At 42.9% G+C, this 26,669-nt stretch overlaps 1 protein-coding gene across 1 annotated transcript; it reads right to left on the bottom strand.

The window, feature by feature from the left end:
- Window positions 1-371: 371 nt before the first annotated feature.
- Window positions 372-26,338, bottom strand: il10ra (interleukin 10 receptor, alpha). The gene is made up of 6 exons (XM_056282822.1): window positions 26,088-26,338; window positions 23,023-23,195; window positions 22,559-22,704; window positions 21,285-21,453; window positions 21,028-21,140; window positions 372-419 (listed from the first exon to the last, which is right to left on the bottom strand). Exons 2-6 carry the CDS (start codon window positions 23,159-23,161, stop codon window positions 372-374), a joined length of 615 nt encoding a protein of 204 aa, XP_056138797.1. The 5' UTR covers window positions 23,162-23,195; window positions 26,088-26,338.
- Window positions 26,339-26,669: the final 331 nt, after the last annotated feature.

Raw genomic sequence — 26,669 nt, 5'->3', positions numbered from 1 at the left:
TTTTCATCTTTCTGTCCTAAGTAAGGTGGGCATAAAGAAGTCTCCTCCTCCATTCTCCATCAGTGACATCATCAAATAATGCCCAGTGTCTCTCTAAAGGAAAGTCTCAGCAGCATCTGTGTAAGACATCTACCCACACACTGAGTCATGAGCCACGACCAGTGTCACAGTTAGTTTTCACAGTCCACATTAGGCCAGTGACATTCGTTAATTATTTTACATCGTGCTTCCTGTGTAACTGTTTTTGTGGTTTTGGCTATTTTGTCCATTGTATGAGTGAAGGAATATACTGCATCAACAAGGGACTAATACTGTAGTTGGGGGGGGTATTAACTCTAAGCAAATCACAAAATCCTGTTTTTACTCATGTCTTACCGCATAAACGTCTGACATGTTCCTGAACAGCTGCCCTCTTTACCCTGTAAGAGAGTAAGAGTATTGGAGAGAAAAGGAACGTGCAAGAGATTGAGAGATAGGGAGAGAAGGAGGTGGTGTACTACATACCACCATATTTGTTTGCGTCTGAAAGAGAGGGGGTATAATTTTGATGTCATGCATCTGTATCTTCTTTGTATGTAATCCATTTAAATCACCTTAATGTAAATGCTGCAGTTAAAAAAAGTAAATGTATATATTTACACATAAAACTACTGATACATTTGCTGTTTGTCAGCCTCGGTATGTCATGAAAACGGTCACACTTTGTCATCTTGTGGGTGAAAAAAAAAATCCCTCAGAAACACAACAAAAATTTTGTCTATGAGAGAACCTTTGGCAAAAAGACATAACAGCTTAACCACAGCAACAAGGCACATTGCTTTTCTTGTAAACCGAAGGTGATGTCCCTCCAAATCAACGTGCACTGCCTGCTTGGCACGTTCTATCGTTTTCTGAGTTTTAAGGGATTTCTTTGAAGCCTCTTTGTTTAATTTGACAAAAACACCACTTGTTTTTTTTTCATGCAGAGGCGGGTTAGAAAAAGTCAACTTTTCAGTCAGGTCATACATGAACACTTGAACAAAAACATTGAAATAGGGGCAATTGAAACTTGCAACCTGAGATAAACAGAATAGATTTCCCAAGGTGTTTCACAACATTACCAATATAGAGATAGATAGATAGATAGATAGATAGATAGATAGATAGATAGATAGATAGATAGATAGATAGATAGATAGATAGATAGATAGATAGATAGATAGATAGATAGATAGATAGATAGATAGATAGATAGATAGACAGACAGATTAGATAGTTTAGTTGTCCTTAAGGAGGAAATTCTTCTCTACAGTAAGTGCATACATAGCACAACCAAGTAAGACAAACAGAATTATTCAAAATACAGGATGTTATACAAGATATGTTAAGTTGTATGTTATGTGCATTTACGTGCTATGCTCTGCCCATGACTGATCTGAACCTTATGCTAAGATGAGTCACGTTCCACTCTAAGAATGAAACTTAAATATCAACTCCTCGGCTCCTCGGATGAAGATTTTTCTTTGCAGCACTTCTAAAAACAGCAGAGATAAACAAATGATTGTGGCTGAATGTTTTGTTTTGTTGTTTTTTTTTACAACTTGCAGAGCAAGGACTTTTTGTACACAATTTTTAATTTAAGCAAACATGGGTTTATTACATATCAGCACGCTATAAGGGTTGATTACCTGATTTTGCATAACTATAAGACTAATTTTGTATAATGACTTTGTATTACTGATTTTGTATAACTACAACTATAGCTTCTTGATGTAAGAACATGATAAAAAGACATTTGAGAACATCTGAATGAGCAGATGGCAGAATCTTAACAATGGCTAGTAAAATAACTGGTCTATGATCATGTGGGGTTCAGCACCCATGTTTGTTATATGACTAACATATTCCATTGCTAAGAAAAAGCATTTCACATATTCACACCCAACATACCAGTAACACAAACATGTACTACATGCACACCCACACATGCATGTGCATGTACATCCACAGGCATGCACTTGTGTACACAGTCACAAGGGCCTTCTTACCCTTTCCCTGCCTCCGATTCATCCCAGTATCAGCCCAGTTGTGGGTTTCTTTAGCTAAACTCTTAATATTATGAAGAATGTAAAACAAAGCTTTATCTGGTGAAGAAAAACAATGTAGATCCATCTATAATTAACAATCACAGACCAATTTCTAATCATCCTTTTCTAAGCAAAATACTTGAAACAGTAGTTTACAAACAACTGGATGAATATCTTTCAACTCACAATATATATGATAAATACCAACTGGGTTTCAGAACCAATCATAGCACAGAAACAGCTCTCACAAATCAATTATCATAATCAATGACCTTAAGATCAACAGTGACTCACAAATAATTTTGATTTTAGCATTGCTTGATCTCACTGCTGCATTTGACACTGTTGGCCATTACATTTTAATCTAAAGGCTTCATGATTCAGTTGGCCTAGCGGGTCCTCTTCCTAACTGGTTTTCATCCTACCTAAAGGTCAGGAGTTTTTATTTTTCAATTGGTAGTTTTAAACCTGCTGAAACAAAAATTTTCTCTGGGGTTCTATAAGGGTCAGTCCTGAGGCCCCTGCGCTTTAATTTATACATGCTTGGTATTATCATAAATAAACATAACATATCCTACTAACCATTCATGTGCTAATGACACACAGTTGTACATTTACTTTTCCTCTGGTGGCCTCAGTACTATTAATAAATTAGTAAACTGTATTGATGATGTTAATTGCTAAATGTCCAGAAACGTTTTACAGCTGAATGCAGACAAGACCGAAATACTCACAGTTGGTCCTAAAAGTCAGAGGCAGGACATTTATTCACACCTGGCATCAGTCTCTGAAATACAGTGAGCAAGTCAGAAACCTTGGCATTATTTTGGATACTGATCTCAATTTTGAAAAGCACATCACCAATATCACCAGAACAACATTTTATCACTTAAAATTTCTATCAAAATGTAGCGTATTCATTCATGTCTTTATGCATGCTCAGTAATCCAGGTACGAAAATCAAAGTTGAATCAGTTCATCTGGACACAACGTTTATTGACAGAAACGTTTCATCACTCATCTAAGTGACCTCGTCAGTCTAAACTGACTGCAGGTATCCCCACCCTTATAAACAATGCAGCTGCATAATGACCAAAACCAATTATCAGTTTCATATGCAAATAGGTGTGACCATTAACTAGAGTTTCAATGGCCATTGTGTACTATTCACAGAGGATTTGGGAATGTTTGCAATCACATCATCGTAAGATGGTGACAGATGTACTCTTAGCCCCCCGTTCAGGGATGGTCGTTCACTCTTCTCATAGATGGCCTCTTTGACTCCCTGTTCAGACCAGTGTTCCTTGCTATCAAGGATGTGCACACAGTTTAGACTGGAGCGGTCACTTAAGCCCAATTTATGCTCCAAATGTCGGCTAGCAAACAAATGTCTCCCGGCAGACAAAAAAGTGTCTCTCGAATTGTTGCATTTATGGTTGTCGCAATGTCGCTGACTGTCTCCTGGTATCTATGGAAACGTTTCGCGTCACGCACTGTGTTGTAAACAGTAGCGAGTGTTCTTTTTATGAATGAGCGCGCGTAATGTAAACAACGCTCTCAAGCAAAACCATGGCAACGCTCGAACGCCTCGTCCCTTCAATCCAACTATCCAATCACAGCTAAGCGACATAATGTGCGCGAGTCTGCGACATAAGAAAATGTGTCGTGTACACGACAGCCCTGGGAGACACAAAAAGTGTCTCTCATGACGTCAAAATTGTCGAGAGACATCTGTCTGCTAGCCGACATTTGGAGTAGAAATTTGGCTTTAGATGAGTGAGGAAATGTTTCTGTCAATAAACGTTGTGTCCAGATGAATTGATTCAACTTTCTTTAGTAGAGTGTAAATCCCCCAAGGCACGGCGAACACAAGTAGCTTTCTTGAACAGGTTTAATGAAGTCTCCAAATCTCCATCAACACCGTGAAAACTGTATACATGAAACAATACAATTAGCACAATTAACATAAACTCAGACCGCACATACCGTGGGCTACACATAGCATACATAACGTACCTCGTTGGCTGCATGCCAGAATGAGGGAATTGTCCGTGAAACTTGCAACGATTGTCTTTGATGTCCTTACAGCTTCCGTGACAAACATTAACCCATGATGCCAGCGAACAACGACAAAAGACCGCGGGCCACCCGGAAGTCCATGCATCATCCCGCTAGGAAGCAGGCGGAAGCGCGCGACCGGAAAAGAGGGCGAAAGCACGTCTCCCAAACAACGCGAGACCAGACTCAAATGCACACATGGGAACAATCACAAACAAATCAAATGATGGAATCAATTATTAATATGAAATGTAAATAACTATATATAAACTGTATATCAATTATCAATGAAATTTATCAATGAACTATATGCACCATTATGGCTACATTTACGTAGAGTATTCATATCTCAAACTGACTCCGAGAAACTGGGTCATACATTCATCTCAAGCAGGTTAGACTACGGTAACACTCTATTTGCAGGATAATCCAAAAAGTTAGTAGGATGGCTTCAGCTCATTCAAAATGCAGCAGCCAGATTCCTTACACCTACATAAAAATTGGAACGTATTACTTCGGTACTGAAATCACTTCATTGGCTCCCAGTACAATACAGAATCACTTTCAAAATCCTGCAAAAGCCTATAAAGCTCTTAATGGTTTGGCTCCTCAGTACATTTCTGATTTGTTCACTGATTATAATCTGATCAGGCCTCTCAGGTCATCAGGCAGAAGTTTTCTAGCTGTACCAAGGATTAGATCCAAGTCTGGTGAGGGTGCTGTGGTCCTGCTCTCTGGATCAAGCTGCCTACTGACCTGAGGTCTATCACAACACAACTATGTCCATATTCAAAAGCAAACTCAAAACTTTCCTATTCTCCCGTGGTTAATCTCTCTCTCTCTCTCTCTAATATGGCCGCTGTGGGAGGTAGAGAAACAGCGTCTGAAAAGTTGACACGCCGGCATGCAATTAAAGTGGCTCCGGTGGTCAAATGCTCGGTGGAGGAGTGCTAGCTCGCGGGGGGTTAAAATATGGGAGACGGAAGCGTAAAATCTGCATCCAGAATGAACAGTGCTGTAGTTATGTTTCTTGATAGGGTTAAAGCCAATCAGATGGTGGGAAGTAGTGTGGTGATTAAGGACGCGTTTATCCCCGTTCTGCGGCTGGTTAATCCTGCCACGAGAATCACTATTTCTGTAGCACTAAAAATGTGCAGTGACTTTTATTTTGAAACTGCGATTAGGACAAGAAACAGAAGAAAAACGAACTCCGGAGGGAGTTAGACTGGAACAAGCAAGCCTCTTGAGCGGTCGGTTCCTAACGTTAGTGGTGAGCAGCCCATGAGAGTAGTTCCTTGTAAGTAGCTGAAGTATTAAATACACGTCCAAGCTTGTGAACTTAACTAAACTCCGTGTCCGGTCTGTATTGAATGCCCCCAAATTTAACCATTACACTGGTTGCAGCGGTAGTGAGTTTTCGTTAACCTACTGGGATCTTTTTGCTATTTTGACTGCAAGGACGTTTTTCTCCTACTTAAACCATGTGGGCGTATACCACGTTACGTTAGCGTAGGCTAGTTTTTGTTTGTTTTTTTCTCCTCCACTGAAGTGTTACCAGAAATGGCGGGCGACAAAAACGTTGCTGCTGAAGAAAACAGGGTTGCCGCTCAAAGTAATTCCTCAACAGGTTATGAACTCGCACTTGCCTTTTCGAACTGACCTCCCTCCTCTTTTTTCGGGCGATGGAACAGAGCCATTTCATTCCTGGATTCAGAGATTTGAGGTAGTGCTGGCTGTATCAGCTACTCCATTGGATAAAGCTAAACTCTTGTCAGCAAAGCGGAGCGGCCCTGCATTCTCATATTGGTAGACTTTCCCGATATTCAAAATAATGCCTCAGTGTTACGCCCCCAAGTGGCCAGAGGACCAAGGCGCAACATTTACCACAACAGAACAAACCAAATGTGGGTGCAGCCTCACAAAACCACAACTTAAGCAGGATGAACCACAACGTAAGCAGAAAGAACCACAACTTAAGAAATATTTATTTAATACAAAAACACAACACAGGGACATAGGGCGCTAATCAGTGGCACCAAATAAACTATAAACTGAAAAGAAAACCCCTCCCCCCTTAACAGGCGTCAAGCGCCCCTAAATACATGGGTTGGTGCCCACGGCTAAACTAATGAAGAATAACAAACAAACTACGTGTAAAGTAAATGTAGACCCCAGGGTGTCTAAACTTACCAACTTACCCAAATGTCCCCTATGAGCTTAAACAAGACAAACAAAACCCAACCAACCAACCGCTCGCCTCCTGATACTGCCACTACCCAGGAGAACGAGAGGGAACAATGGAAAAGCTAGGACTATATATAGGAGGAGGAGCAGGGCGTGGCTAATTGGTGATACGGAATAGGTGTGTTGATAGACAGGGGATCCAAGCTGCAGCTTCTGTAAGAAAGGGAATTATGGGGACACAAGGGGGAGACAAAACCACAACACACCAGGACAGAGCAACACATCCATACAACATGCAGGCCTGCATACATTAAACACAAAAACAATACGGGACGTAACACTCAATCAAAGCTAGTTTGAGTACAGTTTTTAATAGACTGCCCTTCATAGCCACGTTCCAGACGTATCTCAATGCACACCCTCACAAACCTCAGGAACCCCTTGCAGTCTATGCTGCTGAACTGAAACCCTGGTGACTGAAGCGTTTCCTGACTATGACCAACAAGCCAAAAGCTCTGAAGTTTTTAGGCGTTTTGTCACTGGATTAGACCCCTCACTCCAGCTCAAAGTCCATGAGCATGGTGCACTCACCCTAGAGGCTGCTCTTAAAGTTGCGATGCAGTGTGAAAGAGGTCAGTTGGCCCTTAGTATAGCCTCTCCTTCTTCTGTTATGCCAGTGACTGTTGATCACCACACCTCACCCAGTCCTGCTTCAACACCTATTGCTGAATTAACAGCTGCTATTGCTGATTTTAAGGCCTTACGCCACTCTCAAGCAAAGACTGCAGATGACCGACTGGATCAACTCTTACAGCAGTTCTCCAGCCTTCACCGGGAGGTGTCTGGGATTCTGCATCCACAACTTCATACCTGCACGGCTGACTATGCCACCCGTCATGCCACCCACCACCCACCAGGTGATGCCCACCTCCAGCACAGCTCATCAGACTGTTGTGCCTCATCTCACCCATCCCGGCAACATACTTCATCATATGATGACCACTGTCCTCCTAGACGCCATACATCTCCTGGGCGATGGCAAACCCACTCTGTCCCTCACTAGCCTCCTGGCTATGATAACTCCTTCTACTTCCATTACCGCAACCACTCCCCCACCTACATTACATTACAGTCATTTAGCCGGCGCTTTTTCCAAAGCGACTTACAATACATGCATTTAACGTAGGAAATCAGGAGAAGTACTAGTTATCAGAGGTCATAAGTGTGTCTTCCCTCTAAACAAGCATCTAAGAGCAACATCAGTGCTAAAGTAAAAGCGCAAGAAAGAGTTTTTTTTTAAATGAGTGAATACAATAAGTGCTAAGAGCAAGTAACAAGGTAGTAGTTCTTGAAGAGGTGAGTTTTCAACCTGCGCTGAAAGATGGGCAGCGGCTCCACTGTCCTGACATCACTGGGGAGTTCATTCCACCACTGTGGGGCCAGGACAGAAAAGAGCCATGACCAGGTCGATCGGCAGCAGGGGCCTCTAAGCGATGGGGCAACCAGGCATCCCGAGGCAGCAGAGCGAAGTGGTCGGGCGGGAGTGTAGGGCTTGACCATGGCCTGGAGATAGGAAGGAGCTATTCCTTTCACTGCCCTGTAGGCTAGCACCAGAGTCTTAAACTGGATGCGAGCAGCTACTGGGAGCCAGTGTAGGGACATGAGAAGGGGAGTTGTGTGGGGGAACTTAGGGCAGTTGAACACCAGATGAGCTGCAGCTTTCTGAACAAGCTCCAGAGGTCTGATGGCTGACGCAGGAGCGCCAGCAAGGAGAGAGTTGCCGTAGTCCAGCCGGGAGATGACCAGAGCCTGGATGAGTACCTGTGCCGTCTTGTTGGTGAGGAATGGGCGAATCCTCCTGATGTTATAGAGGAGAAAGCTGCAGGAGTGAGCAACTGATGCAACGTTTGCAGCAAATGACAATTGGTCATCCATGATCACACCCAGATTCCTCGTAGTCCAAGTTGGCGTCACCATGGTGTTGTCAATGGTGATGGCCAGGTCTCGGTGCACCTACTAAACCTACTACAAGGGTGAGTCTACCCATGGCCACCATCCTCTCACTGCCCACTACGCATCCCCCAAGGCCTACCACACTAATTCCCCTGGCTGCTCTCTTTCTCGGGAGCGCCAATCTCAACCTATAGAGCGCTCCTCCCATCCTAGTCATGCCACATACTCCCATGGCCCTCGCTCACCCTTCTCCAGTCCTCACTACATGCCCATTCCCCCCAAAACACTACAGGTCTCCTACCTGTTATGTTCACTTCTCCACAGACACAGGTGATCAGGGAAACTACTAGGAGCTGCCATGAGGGACCGCATGGCCGCTTCTCTCTCACCAATGGTCCACACTGACACTCAGGGCTCTGAATGTGCTACCCCTACACCATTCATACAACTCACCATATCTGCTACAGAGCTGCATGCTTTGGTAGACACGGGCTCTCTCCTTTCTTTAATTTCAGATGACTGCCAGAAATCCACATTAGTCTTATCCAGTCAGCCCATCAGTAAATAATTTACCCTGGCATCTTCAGTTATTGGACACTTTTTAGATATCTTAGGCAAAAACTCTGCACCTGTACACCTAGGCAATGTCATTTTGCCCCATGTCTTTCATGTTGTTCACACAGCCAGTCATCCAGTTATTTTGGGATGGGACCTCCTCACAAAACACCATGTGACAGTGAATCTGCCTCAGGCATGCCTATAGCTGTATAACACTGAAGTCCCCCTTTCACAACCCCAGTCTCTTATCCCAGTACAGGTCTCAGCTGTGATTATCTCCTCTGTCACTGTCCCGCCTATGTCTGAAATGGCAGTACCACTCTCTGTGACAGGTAATGCTGCTCCTGCCATTCACTTCGATACTTATGTAGGCCTTTTAGAACCACACATATCTCTCACAGTGAATTTGGTTGTTGCTAGGACATTTACCTCTATACAGGCTGGCAAGGGGGTTGTCAGAGTTGTTAATCCCATTCATGAATGATCCATTCCTCCTTGATGGTGGATGCCCGTTAGGCCAACTTTTTGCAGTCACAGATCACTCACATGACAAATATGCTATGGTGTCTTCAATCACTGGAAGTGACAAGCCAGTTTGCCCAGCACCTCAGTTATCTTTGGATGATGCGTGTGTGTATACTCAGAAGAACAGTCACAACTGCAACACTTGTTGGAGGAGTTTGCTGATGTATTTAGTACCTATGCGAATGACTATGGCCACACTTCTCTAGTCATGCATAGTATTAATACTGGTGATGCCACACCGATTAAACTACGACCTTACAGAGCATCCCCAGCAACCCAGGCTCTCTTACAACAGGAAGTGTCAAAGCTATTGGAGCACAGGGTAATTGAGGAGTCCTGTTGCCCATGGTCAGCACCAGTGGTGCTTGTCAGAAAAAAAGATGGCACACATCGTTTTTGTGTAGATTTCCACCGCCTAAATGTGATTACAATCAAAGATTCGCACCCACTTCCTCCGGTGGGCAACACGTTGGACAGACTTTCAGGAGCTAAATTTTTTAGCACCATTGATCTGACTGCTGGCTATTGGCAAACACCCCCTAACCCTGCAGGCAAAGAAAAAACAGCCTTTTCCACGGGTGCAGAATTATATCAGTTTCACATGATGCCAATGGGCCTTTCTAATGCCCCTGCCAGCTTTCAACGCTTGATGGAGCTTGTCCTTCATGGCTTACGTTGGAGCATCTGCCTGATTTATCTAGATGACATTCTTGTTTATAGCGAGGATTTCAGACACCACCTACACCACCTAAAGGAGGTCTTCCAACATTTCCGCACTGCTGGTCTAAAACTAAAGCCATCTAAATGTCATCTTGCTCGCTCCTCAGTCACATTCCTAGGTCATCGGGTTTCCAACAATGGTGTTGAGCCGGACCCTGTGAACAGAGAGAAGGTCTTTACTTGGCCAGTTCTACAATCAGCCACTCAAGTCAGAGCACTCCTTTGTCTGTGTTCATATTATAGGTGCTTCATCCATGACTATGCCCATATTGCAGATCCTTTACACTGACTTACACACAAAGAGGTACCATTCATTTGGTCAGTAGAGGCAGATGAGGCTTTCTTGACATTGAAACGGGCATTAACATCCCCACCAATTATGGCTTTTCCCAATTTCTCAGTACCCTTCCTTCTCTATACGGATGCCTCACTCTATACTATTGACTCGGTGCTGTCACAGCGGCTCGATGGCAAAGAACATGTAATTGCATACGCCAGTCATCTGCTTTCAACTTCAGAGAGAAAATGGTCTACATTTGACCATGAGCTGTGGGCCATTGTGTGGGCCATTTTTAATTTTCACTATTACCTTACTTCTCATCCTCTGACCATAATAACGGACCATAAGCCTTTGGTCGGTCTCAGGAAGCTGCCATTGGACCAAGATCCCACTGGACGGAGAGCCCGCTGGTCAGTGGAACTGGACCTCTATGATTGGTGTATAGTTCACCGGGAGGGTGACAAACATCTCAATGCTGATGCCGTCTCGACGCCCATCTAATTACTCCTGAAAGTCCTTCAAATGCTGCAGCTCAGACTGTTGATATCTCTTAGCCATCCTTTGCTATACCCATCCAGCCACCAAGCTCAGTCTTCAGTTACATGACTGCTAACCACGTACAAATTCAGACTGAGTGGAACATTGCAGAACAACAACACGCAGACCCAGACCTCACCGTGGTCTTGTCATGGATTACAGCCGGCCGATGACCACCATTATGGAAGTTACGAGGTGCCTCTGCCTACCTCAGGAAAATGTGGTCTCAGTTCAGTTGCCTCACTGTGACCAATGGATTGCTAGTTCGATGTACACTCTCCCCTCATGGGACAGATCAGGTAGTGATCCCTACATCACTCATCCCCGACATACTACATCACATCCACGGCCATCCTGCTGCTGGTCACTATGGCTTAGCCAAGACACTGGACAGGGCCCAACACTCATTTTATTGGCCTTATATGTCCTCTGACATTTCCAAACATTGCACCCACTGTATTGCCTCCCAGTCATGGCTCTCCCCTGTGCCCCGTCCTCAAGCGCCTCTTGTCAACCAAAGGACACTGTTATGTTCTAGTCATGATGGATTTATACACAAAGTTTGTCAACCTCTATCCCTTAAAAGACCACAAACAGCTGTTTCGGTCACACACTACATTTTTGAACAGTACATACCACAGCATGGAGTTCCAGACACACTGCACCCTGATCAAGGCCGACAGTTTGAATCAGATCTTGTGAAACAGCTTTGCAATCTACTGTCTATTCACAAAATTCGCACTTTGCCCTATCATGCACAGTGTGACGGAGCAGTGGAGCGTTACAATCGCACTCTGAAAGAAGAGCTCTCCAAATACCTGCTGGAAGTTGGGCAAGAATGGGACGACCATCTTCCCCAAATTGCACTGGCTTATAACACAACCACATATACAAGCACAGGATTCACACCTTTCTTTTTAGCTCATGGATTTGAAGCTCGTATACCTCTGGATAGTTTGGTTACACAGGAAGTCTCTCACACTTTCACTGGAGGAACTCCAGCTGCATACGCTAACCATCTACGTCAGCGCCTTGCCAGTGCTTATAAGTCAGCCTCTGCATTTAGGGACAAAGCTCAGGAACAACATCATTATTATGATTCTCACCTGAAATTAATTCCATACAAAACAGGAGATCTGATTTTACTGGATGATCCAGCTCACCAACGCAACAAATTGGCCCCATGCTGGATTGGCTCATACCAAGTTATTCAGCCCCTGGCACCCTCTGATAAGTCACCCCCTGTCACCTTTTTGGTACGTGATCACTCGCGCCCTAATGCCAAACACAAAGTCATCCATTACAACTGCACCAAACCATTCATCAGTGATCCTTCTGAGCCCCTACAATGCATTACACTCTCTCACACCCTCCCACCACCTCTGACCACACTATCAGGGCTTCTACCATGTCCTAGGTTGCCAGCCACAACAATTCTCCAACAACCCCCAGTACATCCATCTACACAACTTCCCCCCTTACATGCACCCACTGATGACTCAGCCCCTGCTGCTGGGCCCCCATCCATGCCTGCCTCCCCTGGGCCATCGGATCCCCCTCGTCATTGGAAAAGCAGGTGGCCACATGTTCACTCCCCAGGTGGGCATAGCGTTTGCCTGCTCACCTTCAGAACTTTGAGTTATCATAATGGACATGTACTCAAGCCAGTTCTTCATGTTGTTTTCCCATGCAGTGTATTGGTTTGTTTTTTGTTTTGTTTTTTGGCTGCTCATCTTCATAAATGTTATTCTATGGGTTAGTTTATGCATTTCTAACCGGCTCATGTTATGATCTGTTATATTTACTTCAAAACCAGTGCTCCCCGTTTGATTTTTTTCTCCTTCTCTTTTTGAAATGAGGATATTTCTTTTGGGGCATGGGAGTATTATGTGGCACTAAAAATGTGCAGTGACTTTTATTTTGAAACAGCGATTAGGACGAGAAACACAGAAGAAGAAAAACAAACTCCGGAGGGAGTTAGACTGGAGCAAGCAAACCTCTTGAGCGGTCAGTTCCTAATTTTAGTAGTGAGCAGCCCATAAGAGTAGTTCCTTGTAACTAGCTGAAATATTAAATAAACTTCCAAGCTTATTAACTGAACTAAACTCCGTGTCTGGTCTGTATTGGATGCCCCCAGATTTAACCATTACATTTCTAATGCTCCCCCGTTCATGAGAAATGCAGCTTTGGAGAAGGAGCTTGCAAGAAACGGACAGCTAGTCTCCCCGATAAAAATGGTCTCTTTGGGTTGCAAGTCTCCTCACTTGAAACACGTTGTGTCCCATAGGAGGCAAGGTTTTATGATTCTGAAAAATAATGCAGAGGATTTGGATCTGAAGCTTAAATCCAGAATCGACAAGTTTGACTACATTGCCTTTGTTACCACATCCAGTATGATGAAATGTTTTGGCTGTGGGTCAGAAGGGCATTTAATAAGGTCTTGTCCCGAAAGGGGTGGGGGTGGTTCTGATCCTGAAGGGCCGCCATCATCCATGAGCGGCGCATCTTCAGCTGAAGATGGCACTGCTGGGTCGGCACAGGGCAAGACAGGAGGCCGGGGAGCGAGGGGCAGGAGAAATAGACCAGGTTATGAAACAGAAAGAGACCGAGGCTGGAGAACGTAAGGAAAACGGATGGACTGAGCAGGCAGGAGAGGGAGGTGTGCAGGTTGCGCAGGTTAAAAAAGGTGATCACACTGAGAAGGTAAAAGAACATAAGCGGGTGGAAGCTGATGGCCAGGATGAGCAGGTAGGGGTGGTTGAACAGAATAAAAAAGAAAATGAAAACAGTGAGAACAGGGAGAAGAGCAAATTGGCAGGGTGAGATAGGAATTGTGGGCGGAAGAAGCAAATACAGCAGACTGCTATTAGAGTGGCAGAGTCCGTACTTGAGGAAGAGGAACAGATGCTATTGGGTGATGAAATAAAATCAAAAAACTCTATTAAAAGGCAGCCCATAGGAAAAGTTAAAAGCAAAGAGTGTTTCAAAAGGTAAAAAGTCATCCTCTTCTTCGTCTGATGAGAACACAGAAGAAATTGACTGTGAGTTAGTTTCCACACCTAGTACACAGGTGGACGCAGAAGGGAGATATGCTTTCCTGGAAATCAGTAAGTTTTTACAGGTCACCAAGGGTCTGAGGGCAGTCAAGGTGGAAAATTACTTTCCAGACTTGCAGCTTTTTGTCGACTCAGTCAAATGGTCAGTAAACACATTTACTGACCAGGATCTTTAGGCCAAGAAAACTTGTACAGAAAGTAAAATGGCAGCTCATTGATGATGTTTAAGACGAGTTTGGTTGATGAGTGTGTTGCACTGGGTGACCTTTCTCTTACTGCTGCTGGCGGAGCCACTGATTCATGGAGCCAGGCTGGTTGTCCATGACTGGTGCTCTCCAGGACTTTTTTTTTTCCCCTGAAACTTTTTTTTTTTGTATGAGCTGGATTATAAAAGAGGTGATTGTTTGAGTATCAGCTGTTGGACTGTAATGTATTCTGAATAAATGTACCTTTTTGAAATAAAAAAAAATCTCTCTCTCTGTGCATGTGTGTGTGTGCGTGCGCGTGTGTGTGTGTGTCTTCTCCTGGATCACCACCTTGCTGTGGTGGAGAAGCTTGCATGTACCAATGATCCCAGGAGCTATGGCGTCCAGAGCTTGGTTCCTGGTAGGGTCACCCAAGGTGGTTTGGTCAAGGGGGAGGTTCCAGATGAAGTGCAATCAAACAAAGACCTCAATGGCGGAACTGGTGGAAAATGTTTTCAGGTCACAACGGCAGTGAAGGCGGATGAAGGCTACAACAGAGGGTGGTCCCTAATCATCTTGATTCTCCATGCCACTGGACTCTGGAGAACCTGTGAACTTGTGGCTGCAGGTGCATCAGCCACTCCACGTAAAAAGCTGTCATATGCAGACATCCTCCCATTTTGCGGCTCCATGATCAGCCTCTGTACCCACCTGAGGACCCAGAGGGAGGTTGGTCATCCTTGACCCCGAGTGACCGCTGTGTGTGTGTGTACCTGTATGGTAGCACTTGTTTCTTATACAGTTGGTTATATGTGCCTATATGATTGGCACATATAACCAAATAAATAAATCAAATAAAAACTCCTTTATTTGATTGTGTTGATGTTTTGGGGTCTTTAATTGTTGTATGGTATGTTTAATGTACGTTGGGTATACGCTTCATTGATTCAGTTTCTGCATTTTACTTATGCTTATATTCTTATATTCATATTATTTGTTAGCTATGTTCTCATGTTTATGCCTATATTTTATATTTTTTCTTTTAATGTAAAGCACATTGAGCTTACTTGTAATGAAATGTGCTATATAAAGTTGCCATTGCTATTATCTATTTTTTATTTTTCATCTTAACAGAGAATAATGTTACTGAATGTTAATGAAATGAGTAATGTTAATGAAATTTTTATTATATTAATTATATTTGGTTTCGTGCTGTCTTGTGGGGTTTTCTTTGTGAACATTTTGGCTGTGGGAGACTGAGAGGGTGTCAGAAAGAGGAAGTGCTTGTATGTACTGTGACTTAATTTAGACTTTGCAAAATCACTGTCGTAGTTGGGGAGTTCTCCACTGGCGTAAATATAGGTGGTGCAGCCGGTGCAATGGCACCAGGGCCCGTCGCTAGGGGGGGGGGGGGGGGCGCCGTCAATATCTCTGCATGCATTGTCCTAGTCCAACGTTACGTGTCTGTTTTGAGCATGTGTTGATAGCTTGTTTAGCGCGCGCAATATAATTTACCTATCTAGCCTGCCTAAGTAACATTAGAAAAATAAAATCAAGCAAACAAGCAAGCATGAGTTACACACATAAAAGTGGATGTAAAAAGAGGAAGGAGAGCAAGGGAAAAAAAGGAAAGCTGCAATGTGTGCTGTGTGCGTGCCAAACCATGCAATCTACCAGGTTTTGAGTCCTGTTACTGTCGAATGACAAGGCTATTAGCTATATTACAGCCTAGTGGCTTTGTTGACCTTTTTCATTGCCTTGTCGACTGATATGATTTAGAGACCGTCTGTTTAGGTTTCCGAACTTTGTCCGTGGTGCATCAGCTCTCTGTGGTTCTGAAGTGTAGCCAATCTTTGACGTACTGTCATCTGTCATCTGTGTAAACTTTGTCTGTTACTTTGATATTTCTATTTTATTCGTTATATTTTATGCTGTGAAACACTTTGTGATTGTATATCTGTGAAAGGTGCTATACAAATAAATTACTAAAATTACTCACTAAACCCACCTATGGTGGTGGTGGTGTGTGTGTGTGAGCGAGTGAGAGAGAGACGGGGGGGGGGGTCGACGAGGGTTGCTTGCACCAGGGCCCATAATAAATATGTTACTGTCTGGCAATTTGAGAGAAACCGCGTTGATTTCGTCAACCATGTTCGTTCGAAAGATTGTCTCTGATAACTACCAAGAGACAAACGTCGGGGTCACTAGTGTAGAGGAGCTCAAGCAGGAGTCGTGACAACTTTCTCTTTCGGCTACACAACGTGCACCATTTATTCCTTCCACCATTACGACAACAACAAAAAACCCGTGCAGCGGAAGTGTGTCACTGTAAACCCGAACCGAGAAAACAGCAGCTGTAAACTAACGTTCCTACTAGCTCAATAAGGGGAATTATGTATCCCCATAACCACTACATTACGACAGTGGCGTTATCTAGTTCTCTGTCATCACTGACCAAAATCTGATGTTTGCAGTAGATATCATTTTGTCATCATCGTTGTTGTTGTTGTTTACATTTCTTTGAGTCAGTTTCTTTAAACTTGAAACAAAGATCAATCAATCAATCAGATTTTATTTGTGTAGCACTTTTCATACAGACAAATGTGATACAAAGTGCTTCACACAATAAAACAATAAACTCAATAAAATCTCGCTCCCTCACAAAAAAATACAGGCAACTTTTGTAAAAGTACAGACAAGTTTAAAACTGAGTTAGTAAAATAAACAAAAGTGCCATAAACACTGGTTAATTAAAAGTAACAGCAGAGCAGAATATATAAAAATAGCAAAATATATAAACTACTCACACACACACTATGAATTTAGCTGTAGGCTGTTTTAAAAAGTAAGGTTTTTAACCTGCTTTTAAATGTGTCCAGTGTGGGGGCCTCTCTCAGGTCCTCAGGCAGGGCGTTCCATCTACTTGGGGCGTAAATAGAAAATGCAGCTCCCCTGCTCTAGACCTCGCATGAGGGATAGTTAAAAGACCACTGCCATTGGACCCGAGAGCTCTTGCTGATTTGTAAGGAATTAACATGTCTTTTATACAGTGTGGTGCAAGGCCATTTTGTGATTTCCTCTGTTTGCGATTTGTTATACATACACAGTCTCTGAAAAAATACCTTTATTGAGGGCAGCCCATCCAATAAATAGCTATAATTTGAAAGGGTATTTAACGGATACAACCCAGGCTGATGCTCAACACAAAAGTCCCTTGCTGACTAAGCAAACAGCACTAAAAATATGAGGAAAACATCATGCACATCATTGTAGACAATTTTGAAATTTGACTTTTGATTTTCATTACCCAATGTTTTGTGACGTTAGTAAATCAATTTCTAAAATACCAAAACAAAATTCAAATTTGGAACATGACAATGAATAGCTGGCTATTGATAATGACATTGTCAGAAATTCTCTGGGTGTATTTTAGAAGCAGGATGTCATTGTGGGTGGGGGTGTGAGTAAAGGACAAACCGATTCTCTCAAACATTTAAAAACTAAACTCAAAACATTCCCCAAACTAGTTTCATTTCCTGCATAAAAACTGTTTTTTCAGTTGTTATTGCACCACAATATAGACTTTGCCTTACCAGACTCCTGAGACATCAACGGTTGGTACGTAACAGCTGTGTGTTGTTGATCAGAAAGCCTCAACTTGTGTTTCCTTAACAAGTTAGATATAAGCATATTAAAAAGCCTAAACAGTGTCAGCTCCAAATATGCTCCTCTAAAAGTGTGCATTTATGCAGTATTTCATGATCTAAAATAATATTCACTGTATTATAGGTTGCATCATCTGTACCTAAACAATGTGATATGACAGGTGGAAGTGTATTCTTGCAAAACATCCATGAGATATTTTACAGCTTGTCAGTTTAAATTTGCATTCAGTGAAGAGCAGCATTCATTACTGTCTATTGGAATCTGCCATATCAATCATTTTTAAACTCTACATCACTCAAAGAAAGGGAAATGGTGTTCATATCACAGTTAATTTCTCCCTCCACTAGGGGCAAAGAGGAGAGAGCTGTTAGCAGAGGGAAAGTCCCCGCGAATTGTACACATGACAGGTTGTGTGGTGTCTGTAAGCCATCCAGGCTCTTCATTTGACATGTCTCCATTTGAGTATTTCTATAACTTGAATGTGTAAGTTCCTCTTCATATGTTTCCATAATATCATTTTTGTTGTTCAGCAGTCCATTTGCATTACATGTAGTTCTGTATTGTCTGCACTCCTCAGTGCCATAATGTCCTGTTGTGTGGCACCAAAAACATCTACCTGCCCCAAAACAAATGCAGGAATGATGCCCAGCTCTGTATCCTGTAAAGTCAGCCAAAGCTGTGTCTGGATTTATAAGAATCTGTTTCAAAGTCTGCTCTTCATCACAATCTTGGACATGCACGGTTGAGGAGCATTGGCTGTGATTATTTTTCCCAGCTATATGGTTCTTTTCAGGCATGATTTTGTTCTCCTGACCATCAAGAATCCCAAAACAATCCAGCTGGCATCCCAGCTCCACCCCGCTGTCTTTTCTCTTAGTGCCAGCAGTGGCATTATTCCTTCCATCCTGAAGGAGGTGCTCTCCTGTACTGCTCCTGCTGCTGGCAGGGCTCTCTGACCCTCCCATGCTCCCAAAGCCACTGTCGTCTTGTCTGACTGAAATGTTTGTGGCATTCTTTGCATCAGAGTTTGACTTCCTCGTCACACTGCTGTTAATGCATGTCTTCCTCCAATCCTCCTCATTTGGGACTGTTCCTTGGGGTGTCACTACCTCTTTGGGAATCCTTTCTTCAACATTGGCTTTGGAGACAATCAGAAACCAGCTTTTGTCTGTGACAACCTCTATAGGTTCTTCTCCAACAGTGAGTGGAGACCAGTTTCCCCTTATAATGTTCTTGGGTAAGAAGAGAGAGAAGAATTAACAGTTATTATTTATTTATGGCAATCCCTTTATGCACCTACCAAGTTGCCCATGTGACCCAGCTAGCTGCATACAAGACCTAGCTAGCTATACAACCTAGTAAGGTGCACCAAAAGACAGCTAACTGTACTCAACACAGCTAGCAGATGCTTTGGCCAGTTAGGTGTCACAAAAGTGCAGCTAGATAACTAGCAATGTCATAAGAGCGGCTGGGTAATGAGTTACATTTGACTAAAGCCACCTTGTTAGCTTGCTAGGTCAACAGAATAACATGCATACCTAGCTTACTAGCAGCCAACTTGTTAGTCAGTTAGGTCGCAAAATTGGCCTTACAGCCTAGCTAGTTATGTATGTGGCATATTTGTGACCTTGCAAGCTTACCAGGTGGCTTTAGTAAAACATAGCAAGTTACCTAGCCCCATTTGGGACTAACACAAATTGGTGCCATGCCATTATACTGACGGCCCATTATCCTGAAACCCCAATAGCCTGAAAAATATTCCTCGGGACCTAAAAGCCAGTTTGTCTGACAGCCCGTTATTCCGAAAACAAATGACCATTGCACCGAAGGCCCATTGTACAGAAAATTCACTTTCCCTGGAGTTGTTAGTTCAGTGTGTTAAACCAATGGGCTATTTCTGCCATCCCTCTCAGATGTTGATCCAAATCTTAACCACACTGAACCCAGGTCAAAAATTAACTGTCTCCAACAGAATGCCCAATCTTAACCATTAATAATCCATCCATCCATTATCCGAACCCCTTATCCTGCTCTCAGGGTGGCGGGATGCTGGAGCTTATCCCAGCAGCCATTGGGCGGCAGGCGGGGAGACACCCTGCAGCGATTTGACTGCAGTATCCTGCCTGAAATAGCGTGTTTTAAAAGCATTGTCACATAATCAGATGGCTCACAGATTTTGGTGTAACACCTGTCCAGTGTCGATGCGAATCATTGATCTGAACTGGCCAGCGATAAATACAAGAAAAGTTGATTTCTGGTGAAGTAGATGACATTTTTACAAGTGCTTTTAACGTTACATCTCCTATTCATACGAATTAATAGTGAACAGTATCTTTGTGTTCGCACGTCAAAATACACTAAGATATTAAGGGCAAAAAAAAAATCCTCCAGTGAAAGTTTGTATTTTGGGAACAACGGGCCGTTGGAGCAATGGGCTTTCGTTTTCGGGATAATGGGCTGTCAGACAAATGGGCTTCCGGTCCAATGAGACATTTTTCTAACTATTGGGGTTTTGGAATAATGGGCCGTCAGAACAATGGGCAGTCTCCGGCTGCTAATTATGGGTACTACTCGTGATAGTTGTTTTCTTAGCGCATAGTCCAGTGGCAAAGAAGAGGAGTGTCCATAATGAGGAACGTGTTCAAAGATTTCAGAAATCTTGTCAAATTGGCACATTTTGGTTGTGAAACCTTACCCAACCCAAGTCAAATTTGCTGCAAAGTGCACAAAAATAGTTTTTCAGGAAATTTTCAATGCATTTTTACGGCACTAGCATCCATGCAGTGGTTTGTGCTAGTCCCAAAGAGGGCTACTTGTTTTCTAGCTACACAGTTTATTTGCTTAGCTGGGTCACACGGGGAGTCTGGTAGTAAGCTAGCATAGTGCATGAAGAAGCTAGAAAAGATGTTTAAATGATAAAATGACTTGCCATACTTATTTCAGTTCACACAAACCCTCAGTGCAGGAAGTAATAGGCTACATAGCAAATACTGTGCTGGAAAGGTAATAATCAATAATGGTAAAATTGACATATGGTCTGAATTGACTCCTGTGTTTTCTTTATCCATAATGTCATGAAATGAGAACAGAAACTAAAAATGTTACCTTTTCTCAATTAACTTTTTTTATCATACAGCCGGCCAATGTTTAATAAATCGGCTTTTTTTGTTCCCTGAACTAACACCTTTTATAGCTCCAGTATTTTTGTATCCTGTTTGCTGTTTAGTAGTGATGCTTACCAGTGAAACAGGTGTTTTCTCTGGATGTGTTAAGAAACAACAGATGACTGTGAGCAGCACAGCCAGGACAACTATTAAACCCAGGCTTGACAGAGTAGCAATGATGTACCACTCTGTAGAAAATGACAAAGAGGACACATTTTACTACGAATACAATGACTACATGGAAAAGGGAGGCTTAACCAGTTTTTTAACCAGATGATGTTATGATTTTTGGCCAGCCTCCCTCATTTAGGCATGTTTCAAGTAGCTCTTACCTTGTTTAGGTAGCCGTAGACACTGACTATGGGATACATTGCTGATGGCGAGAGCTCCGTTGCCCTGAGCTCTGAGACGGACACAATACTGTCTTCCCCAATGGAGAGAGTCAAATGTCTTTGTCCCCTCATCTTTCATACGGTTGTCTCTCAGTTCTGCTATTGTAGTCTGCAAGACAACAGTGAAAAACCATTGAAGTTGCCACATTCTTTGATAGGTCATTAACCCCCCCCCCCCGGACTAATCCACAGGCCGCAAGCCCCCCACTCACAGACGTACTTATATAACTTTGTTTAAAGAAACATTCAATGGTAGGGAAAGTGCTCAAAAATACGGAGCCAAATAATCCAGTGAGTGTTTCTCTCGAGTGGAAACACCTTATACATAAAGAAACTTGAGCTAATAGCCCATTTCCAATTTATTACACGACACTGTGAGTATTTTTCACTAATTATGATAAATATCAAATGATCAGTTTGACGTGATATTGTGTAGGCAGTCGTGGGAAACTCCAAAGTCTTGCGTCATGTGCATTAGGACCGTGGGGAAAACACACACACACACACACACACACACACACACACACACACACACACACACACACACACACACACACACACACACACACACTTGACAGCTGATGATTATTTATGGCACGAAACAGGCCTGTACCATCTCATAAAGAATTTACTTGACTCACTGGATTATATTTATATATATATCACCAAGTTGAATCAGTTCATCTGGATACGTTTATTGAGAGAAATGTTTCATCACTCATCTAAGTGACCGCTTCAGTTTCCAACCGTCTCCAGACTGAAGAATCAGAATACTTTATTCATCCCCAAGCGGAAATTGTGTCTTGGGTAAGAGATCACTTAGATGAGGGATGAAACATTTCTCTCAATGTTGTGTCCAGATGAACTGATTCAACTTTCTTTGATTTTCTTACCTGGATTATTGAGCAGGCATGAAGACATTTTATTTTATGTTTATATTGTATTCTCTGTACCAACAATGCCAAGCTGAATTCCTAGTGCATGTAATGCACATAGCAATAAAATAATTTCTGATTCTGAATACTACACATATTCTCTTTGCATGTTACCTTTGAAATATTTAGTTGTTAATGAAATGAGTGGTGCAACTGTAGAAGAAAAAAAATCCCTTCAGGGAGATAGGTGGTATTTAACAAAATATTGAAAGAAAAAGTCATGTTTCAACAATTGAGACCTTTTATCAGTTCATTTTCCTAATAAGTTTTGCTGCCCACCTTATTGTCTTCCTCTTTGTCATCCAAGAAGATGGTGTAGGTCATCCCAAATGGAAAGAGCTTCTTCATAATTGGCTTTGTATGAATGTTGACCACCAGTTTGCTGGAGATGGCCAGTATGGTGAAAGAAGGGGGATGCAATTTGCCTTTAGGAATGTACAAGAGTACAATGATATGTAAGAAGATGTCACACTACAGCACCTCAGTGTCTATATCAGCACATTCCTATTATAGTAACATTGTGTAGCACACTGTCCAACAAAGTACATCCATTCCAAAGTCTGCACTAACTTTTTTTTGTACATGTATCTTGTTCTTGCTCTTTGATTTCTCAAAGTACCTTTTATTTTCCACTTGGGTGTTGAGCCAGCAAGACAAGCATTTCATCATGAGAATAAGTGTAAACTTGCTTTCATATGTGAAAAATAAGCTTGAAACTAGTATACCAAAGTGAATTTGCTTACTGTTTTTCGGGTAAAACCTTTGAACGACTGTCCAATTTGACACACTGCCCCCTGAGAGCAGCTGAACTCTGATGTCGTAGGCAGAGCTGTAGTCGCCAATAAGGTCAGTAAGATTACAATCGGTAGTCATGATCCCCATGCAGCTGATCACATCAACCCAATTAGAACCATACCTGAGGCAAGAAAATATACAGTATTGCATTTTTTGTGTGTGTGATACAATGTGAAGTAAAAGCTATCTGTTTACTGACGTTTATCAGTTAATATAGGTAATTAATTTGCAAAAAAATATGTAGTATCTTAACTACATGAAACACGCACCCACACAGGATTTGTTTACTTGTATACTGATGAAAACTTAAGGAGCACGTCACAGCGCGTGATTTTTTTTGCACCCGTTTTCCGGGAACTCTGCCTCTGATTGGCTAGTACTCGTTGCCTCCGTTGATTAGATTGGTTAAGGTTAGAGTTAGGGTAGGGTTAGGGATAAGGTTAGCCAATCAGAGATAGAGTAGGGGCAGGTCTTCCCGGAATCCAGGTGAACGCTCTCTCAACAAGTACTAGCCAATCAGAGGCATAGTTCCCGGAAAACGGGTACGAAAAAAATCACGCCAACACAGCACAACCATCTCGGCAGGCATTCATCACGCAACAGAACTACATCCGAGGAAGGGTCTAAGTAGTAATGGGTAAACCAATTTACTGCTACTGCCACCTAGTGGACATACAGGTAAGTGGATCTGGTTTATCACACAAGTTACTACACTCCCCCACTGTTAGCCTAACACAAAGTTTCTCCACAGGGATCAACAATACTGTAACGTGCATGGATAAGAAGACACGCTGGCCGCTGGCTGGCTGGCGGGTCTGACCCTTTAGTCTAGCGGTTAGTGATGTCTCCTGCGGTGCGGGCGATACGGGTTCGCGTCCCGGCTGCGGCAGTTCCTGTGGTTGCCCCCGAATTTGCTACAATACTAATAACGATAAAACAAAGTAGGCATGTACCCAACGTGACCTCCAACTAGCGTAATGTGATTCAACATGAGTCGTTCGAGTCAACATTTAGCAGTCACTTTCGAGGAAACAACTGTTTTTTGTTATAACATGCTTTTAGTGCTACCGAGGAAGTTCACGGTGGACTATCTGACTCCCGTGAGAGTTAAACATCAAAGAGAGAGGAAAAATGCAGAGAATAGGGTGAAATGTCTAGTGGATGACGATCTAACCTCAGTACAAGAATGATAATAAATCACAATGACTACCATTCGCAAGGGTAATAACAGCTGTGAAATCAAGCTTACCTTTTCAGCTGCACATTGTATTGACACTTTATTTGGGCATCCTTGGGATGGTGCCAGACTGCTCTTACCACTCCATCCCAAATATTCACCTCCAGGTTTTCTGGCTTTGGGATGGACAAGCCAGCTAGAAAGAAAAGGAGAGTGTGATATACATCCCAGCTCCTCGTCACAAAAACAATGACATTAATATGCAAAGAACAATCTTTGCGGTTTACGGTGGTGGGAACAGTAATCTGTGCTGCCCTCTAATCTGTTCTTCTGATCTACAAACATCATAAAAGTGATGAAAATTGGTGGTTTCCTTTATATATATTGTAACGAATTCGGGGGGGAGGGCACTCGGGAGCACCGCCACAGACGGGACGCGAACCCGTGTTTCCCACACCACAAGCGACAACGTTAACCAGTCCACTAAAGGGTCCGACCCGTAAGCCAAGGAGCAACGTAACTACTTATACACGCACGTTATACTACCCCCGCGCTTCAGCATATCAGCTCCCTCACGCGCTTCCAATTACCTTACGGTCTCACCATCCCACTTCTGACACCAATGTAGCGAATTCGGGGGGCAGTCCGGGAACTGCTACAGTCGGGACGCGAACCTATGTCTCCCACTCAGCAAGCGACAACGTTAACCAGTCGACTAAAGGGTCCGACCCGTAAGCCAAGGACCAACGTATCTACTTATCCATGCACGTTACACTATATCACAAAATGCGATCAGGAAGAGAAATTGTCTTGCTGAGGAAGATGGAACAAGGTCTCACAAATCATTTACAATAAAATCATAGTCCAATCAATTACTGTAGCATTAAACTTTGTTTTGTTCCCATCGATTTTTTTCTGAAATGTATTTCTGATTTTTCCCTTTTTCTCCAAATTTAGTGGCCAATCGATCCTTATTGTGGTTCAAACACCCACCCCCGTACTGCATGCGTTCGCCAACTGCATCTCTCCGGCCGGCAGTCTCGAAGGAGACGCCTGACGAGGCGAATCCAGGCCGAACCACTGCTTTTCCCCACACACCCAGAGACGCATTCATGTGACGACATCAAGCCGACTCCACCCCCCTCCCGAAGACAGCGTTGCCATTTATTTTCCAAAGGAGTTGAATCAAGTGCAACTGGACTTTGTATATTTCACAGACAGCGTTGCCAGTTATTGCTGCTTCATCGAGTCCGGCCATCGTCGGATCTGACGAGACCGGGTTCCCCAGTGGGCAACTGCATCGAAACAAAGCCGATGCTTAGATCGCTACACCACCGCGGACCAGTTTCCATCGATTTTAATCACGTTTCTCTCCAACCACAGTGATTTACCAAAGGGGAACATGCAGCGGGGGAAATTCTTGAGAAATCAACCATGAAACTGCTTTCACGGCAATGGTTTTGGGAAATCAAATGAACATTTAGATAATTTCCAGAACTTCTTAGCAGAAACTATTTAATCATGATTTGATCAGTGTAACATTGTGTTAATTATGAGAAGAACAATGGATTCTAGTGACTATTACTATCTATAACTAGCAGTAAAATTTGTTTTCATAACCATTGGTTTTCTTCAAAATTGTTTTTTTTAATCAGTAGAACTCAACAAAAGTAAAAATTTGAATCTCATCTGTTTTATCACAAAAGCAGTGAGTTAAGTGTAGAGTATCAATTTTAGTATTACATGGAGAAATTACTGGAGTTTACCCAATATGAAATTGTACAGGCCAATTGAGAAAATTCAGATTCTTTAGATATGGTAAAATTGTTAATTTACCTGTCACACAATTTGTGCAGATCACCAGCAAAACCAGAATGGCCATTTTGTCGCTCCTATCCATTTGCGTAAAGTGGAGAAATATTCTTCCGTACTCAAAAAGATGGTGTCCTGATCCACATGATCATCATTTTAAGAGGTTAAACTTTCCATTTTCTTTTAAAAAAAAATCCCATTGATAATTTATTCCAGGCAGTGTGAGGGAAAGGACAACAGAAAGACAAAAAAAGAAAAAATCCAGTTTGTCTTCTGTCTACAAGAGTAGAAGAAAAGAAAAGGGTCTTAAGTTCAAATGTCAGTCCACGGTCACAATCAAGCTAATGTTCTCTTGCTGGTTCTCTACCTCTAACCTTTGTACATCGGCAGAAAAAAATGAAGCAACGATGCCTTTTCTTCCCTTATGACAGAGGGAGAGGCGTCTCGCTCCCCCCCCCCCCCCGTCCTTGCTCAACCCTGCAGCCTCTCGGTTGTGGAGTTTCCTGCTCTGACTCAGTGACGCTGCTCTGCTCTGCGCTTGGCTTCACACTCCTCTGTCAGTGCTCGCTGCTGTTCTTCCTCTTTTCCACCCTTTCTTTTGCTCCT

Source organism: Lampris incognitus, chromosome 7, assembly GCF_029633865.1.
Source record: "Lampris incognitus isolate fLamInc1 chromosome 7, fLamInc1.hap2, whole genome shotgun sequence".
Taxonomy (NCBI): Eukaryota; Metazoa; Chordata; class Actinopteri; order Lampriformes; family Lampridae; genus Lampris; species Lampris incognitus.
The sequence above is the reverse complement of the archived record's forward strand: the minus strand, read 5'-3'. Positions and strand labels throughout refer to the sequence as shown.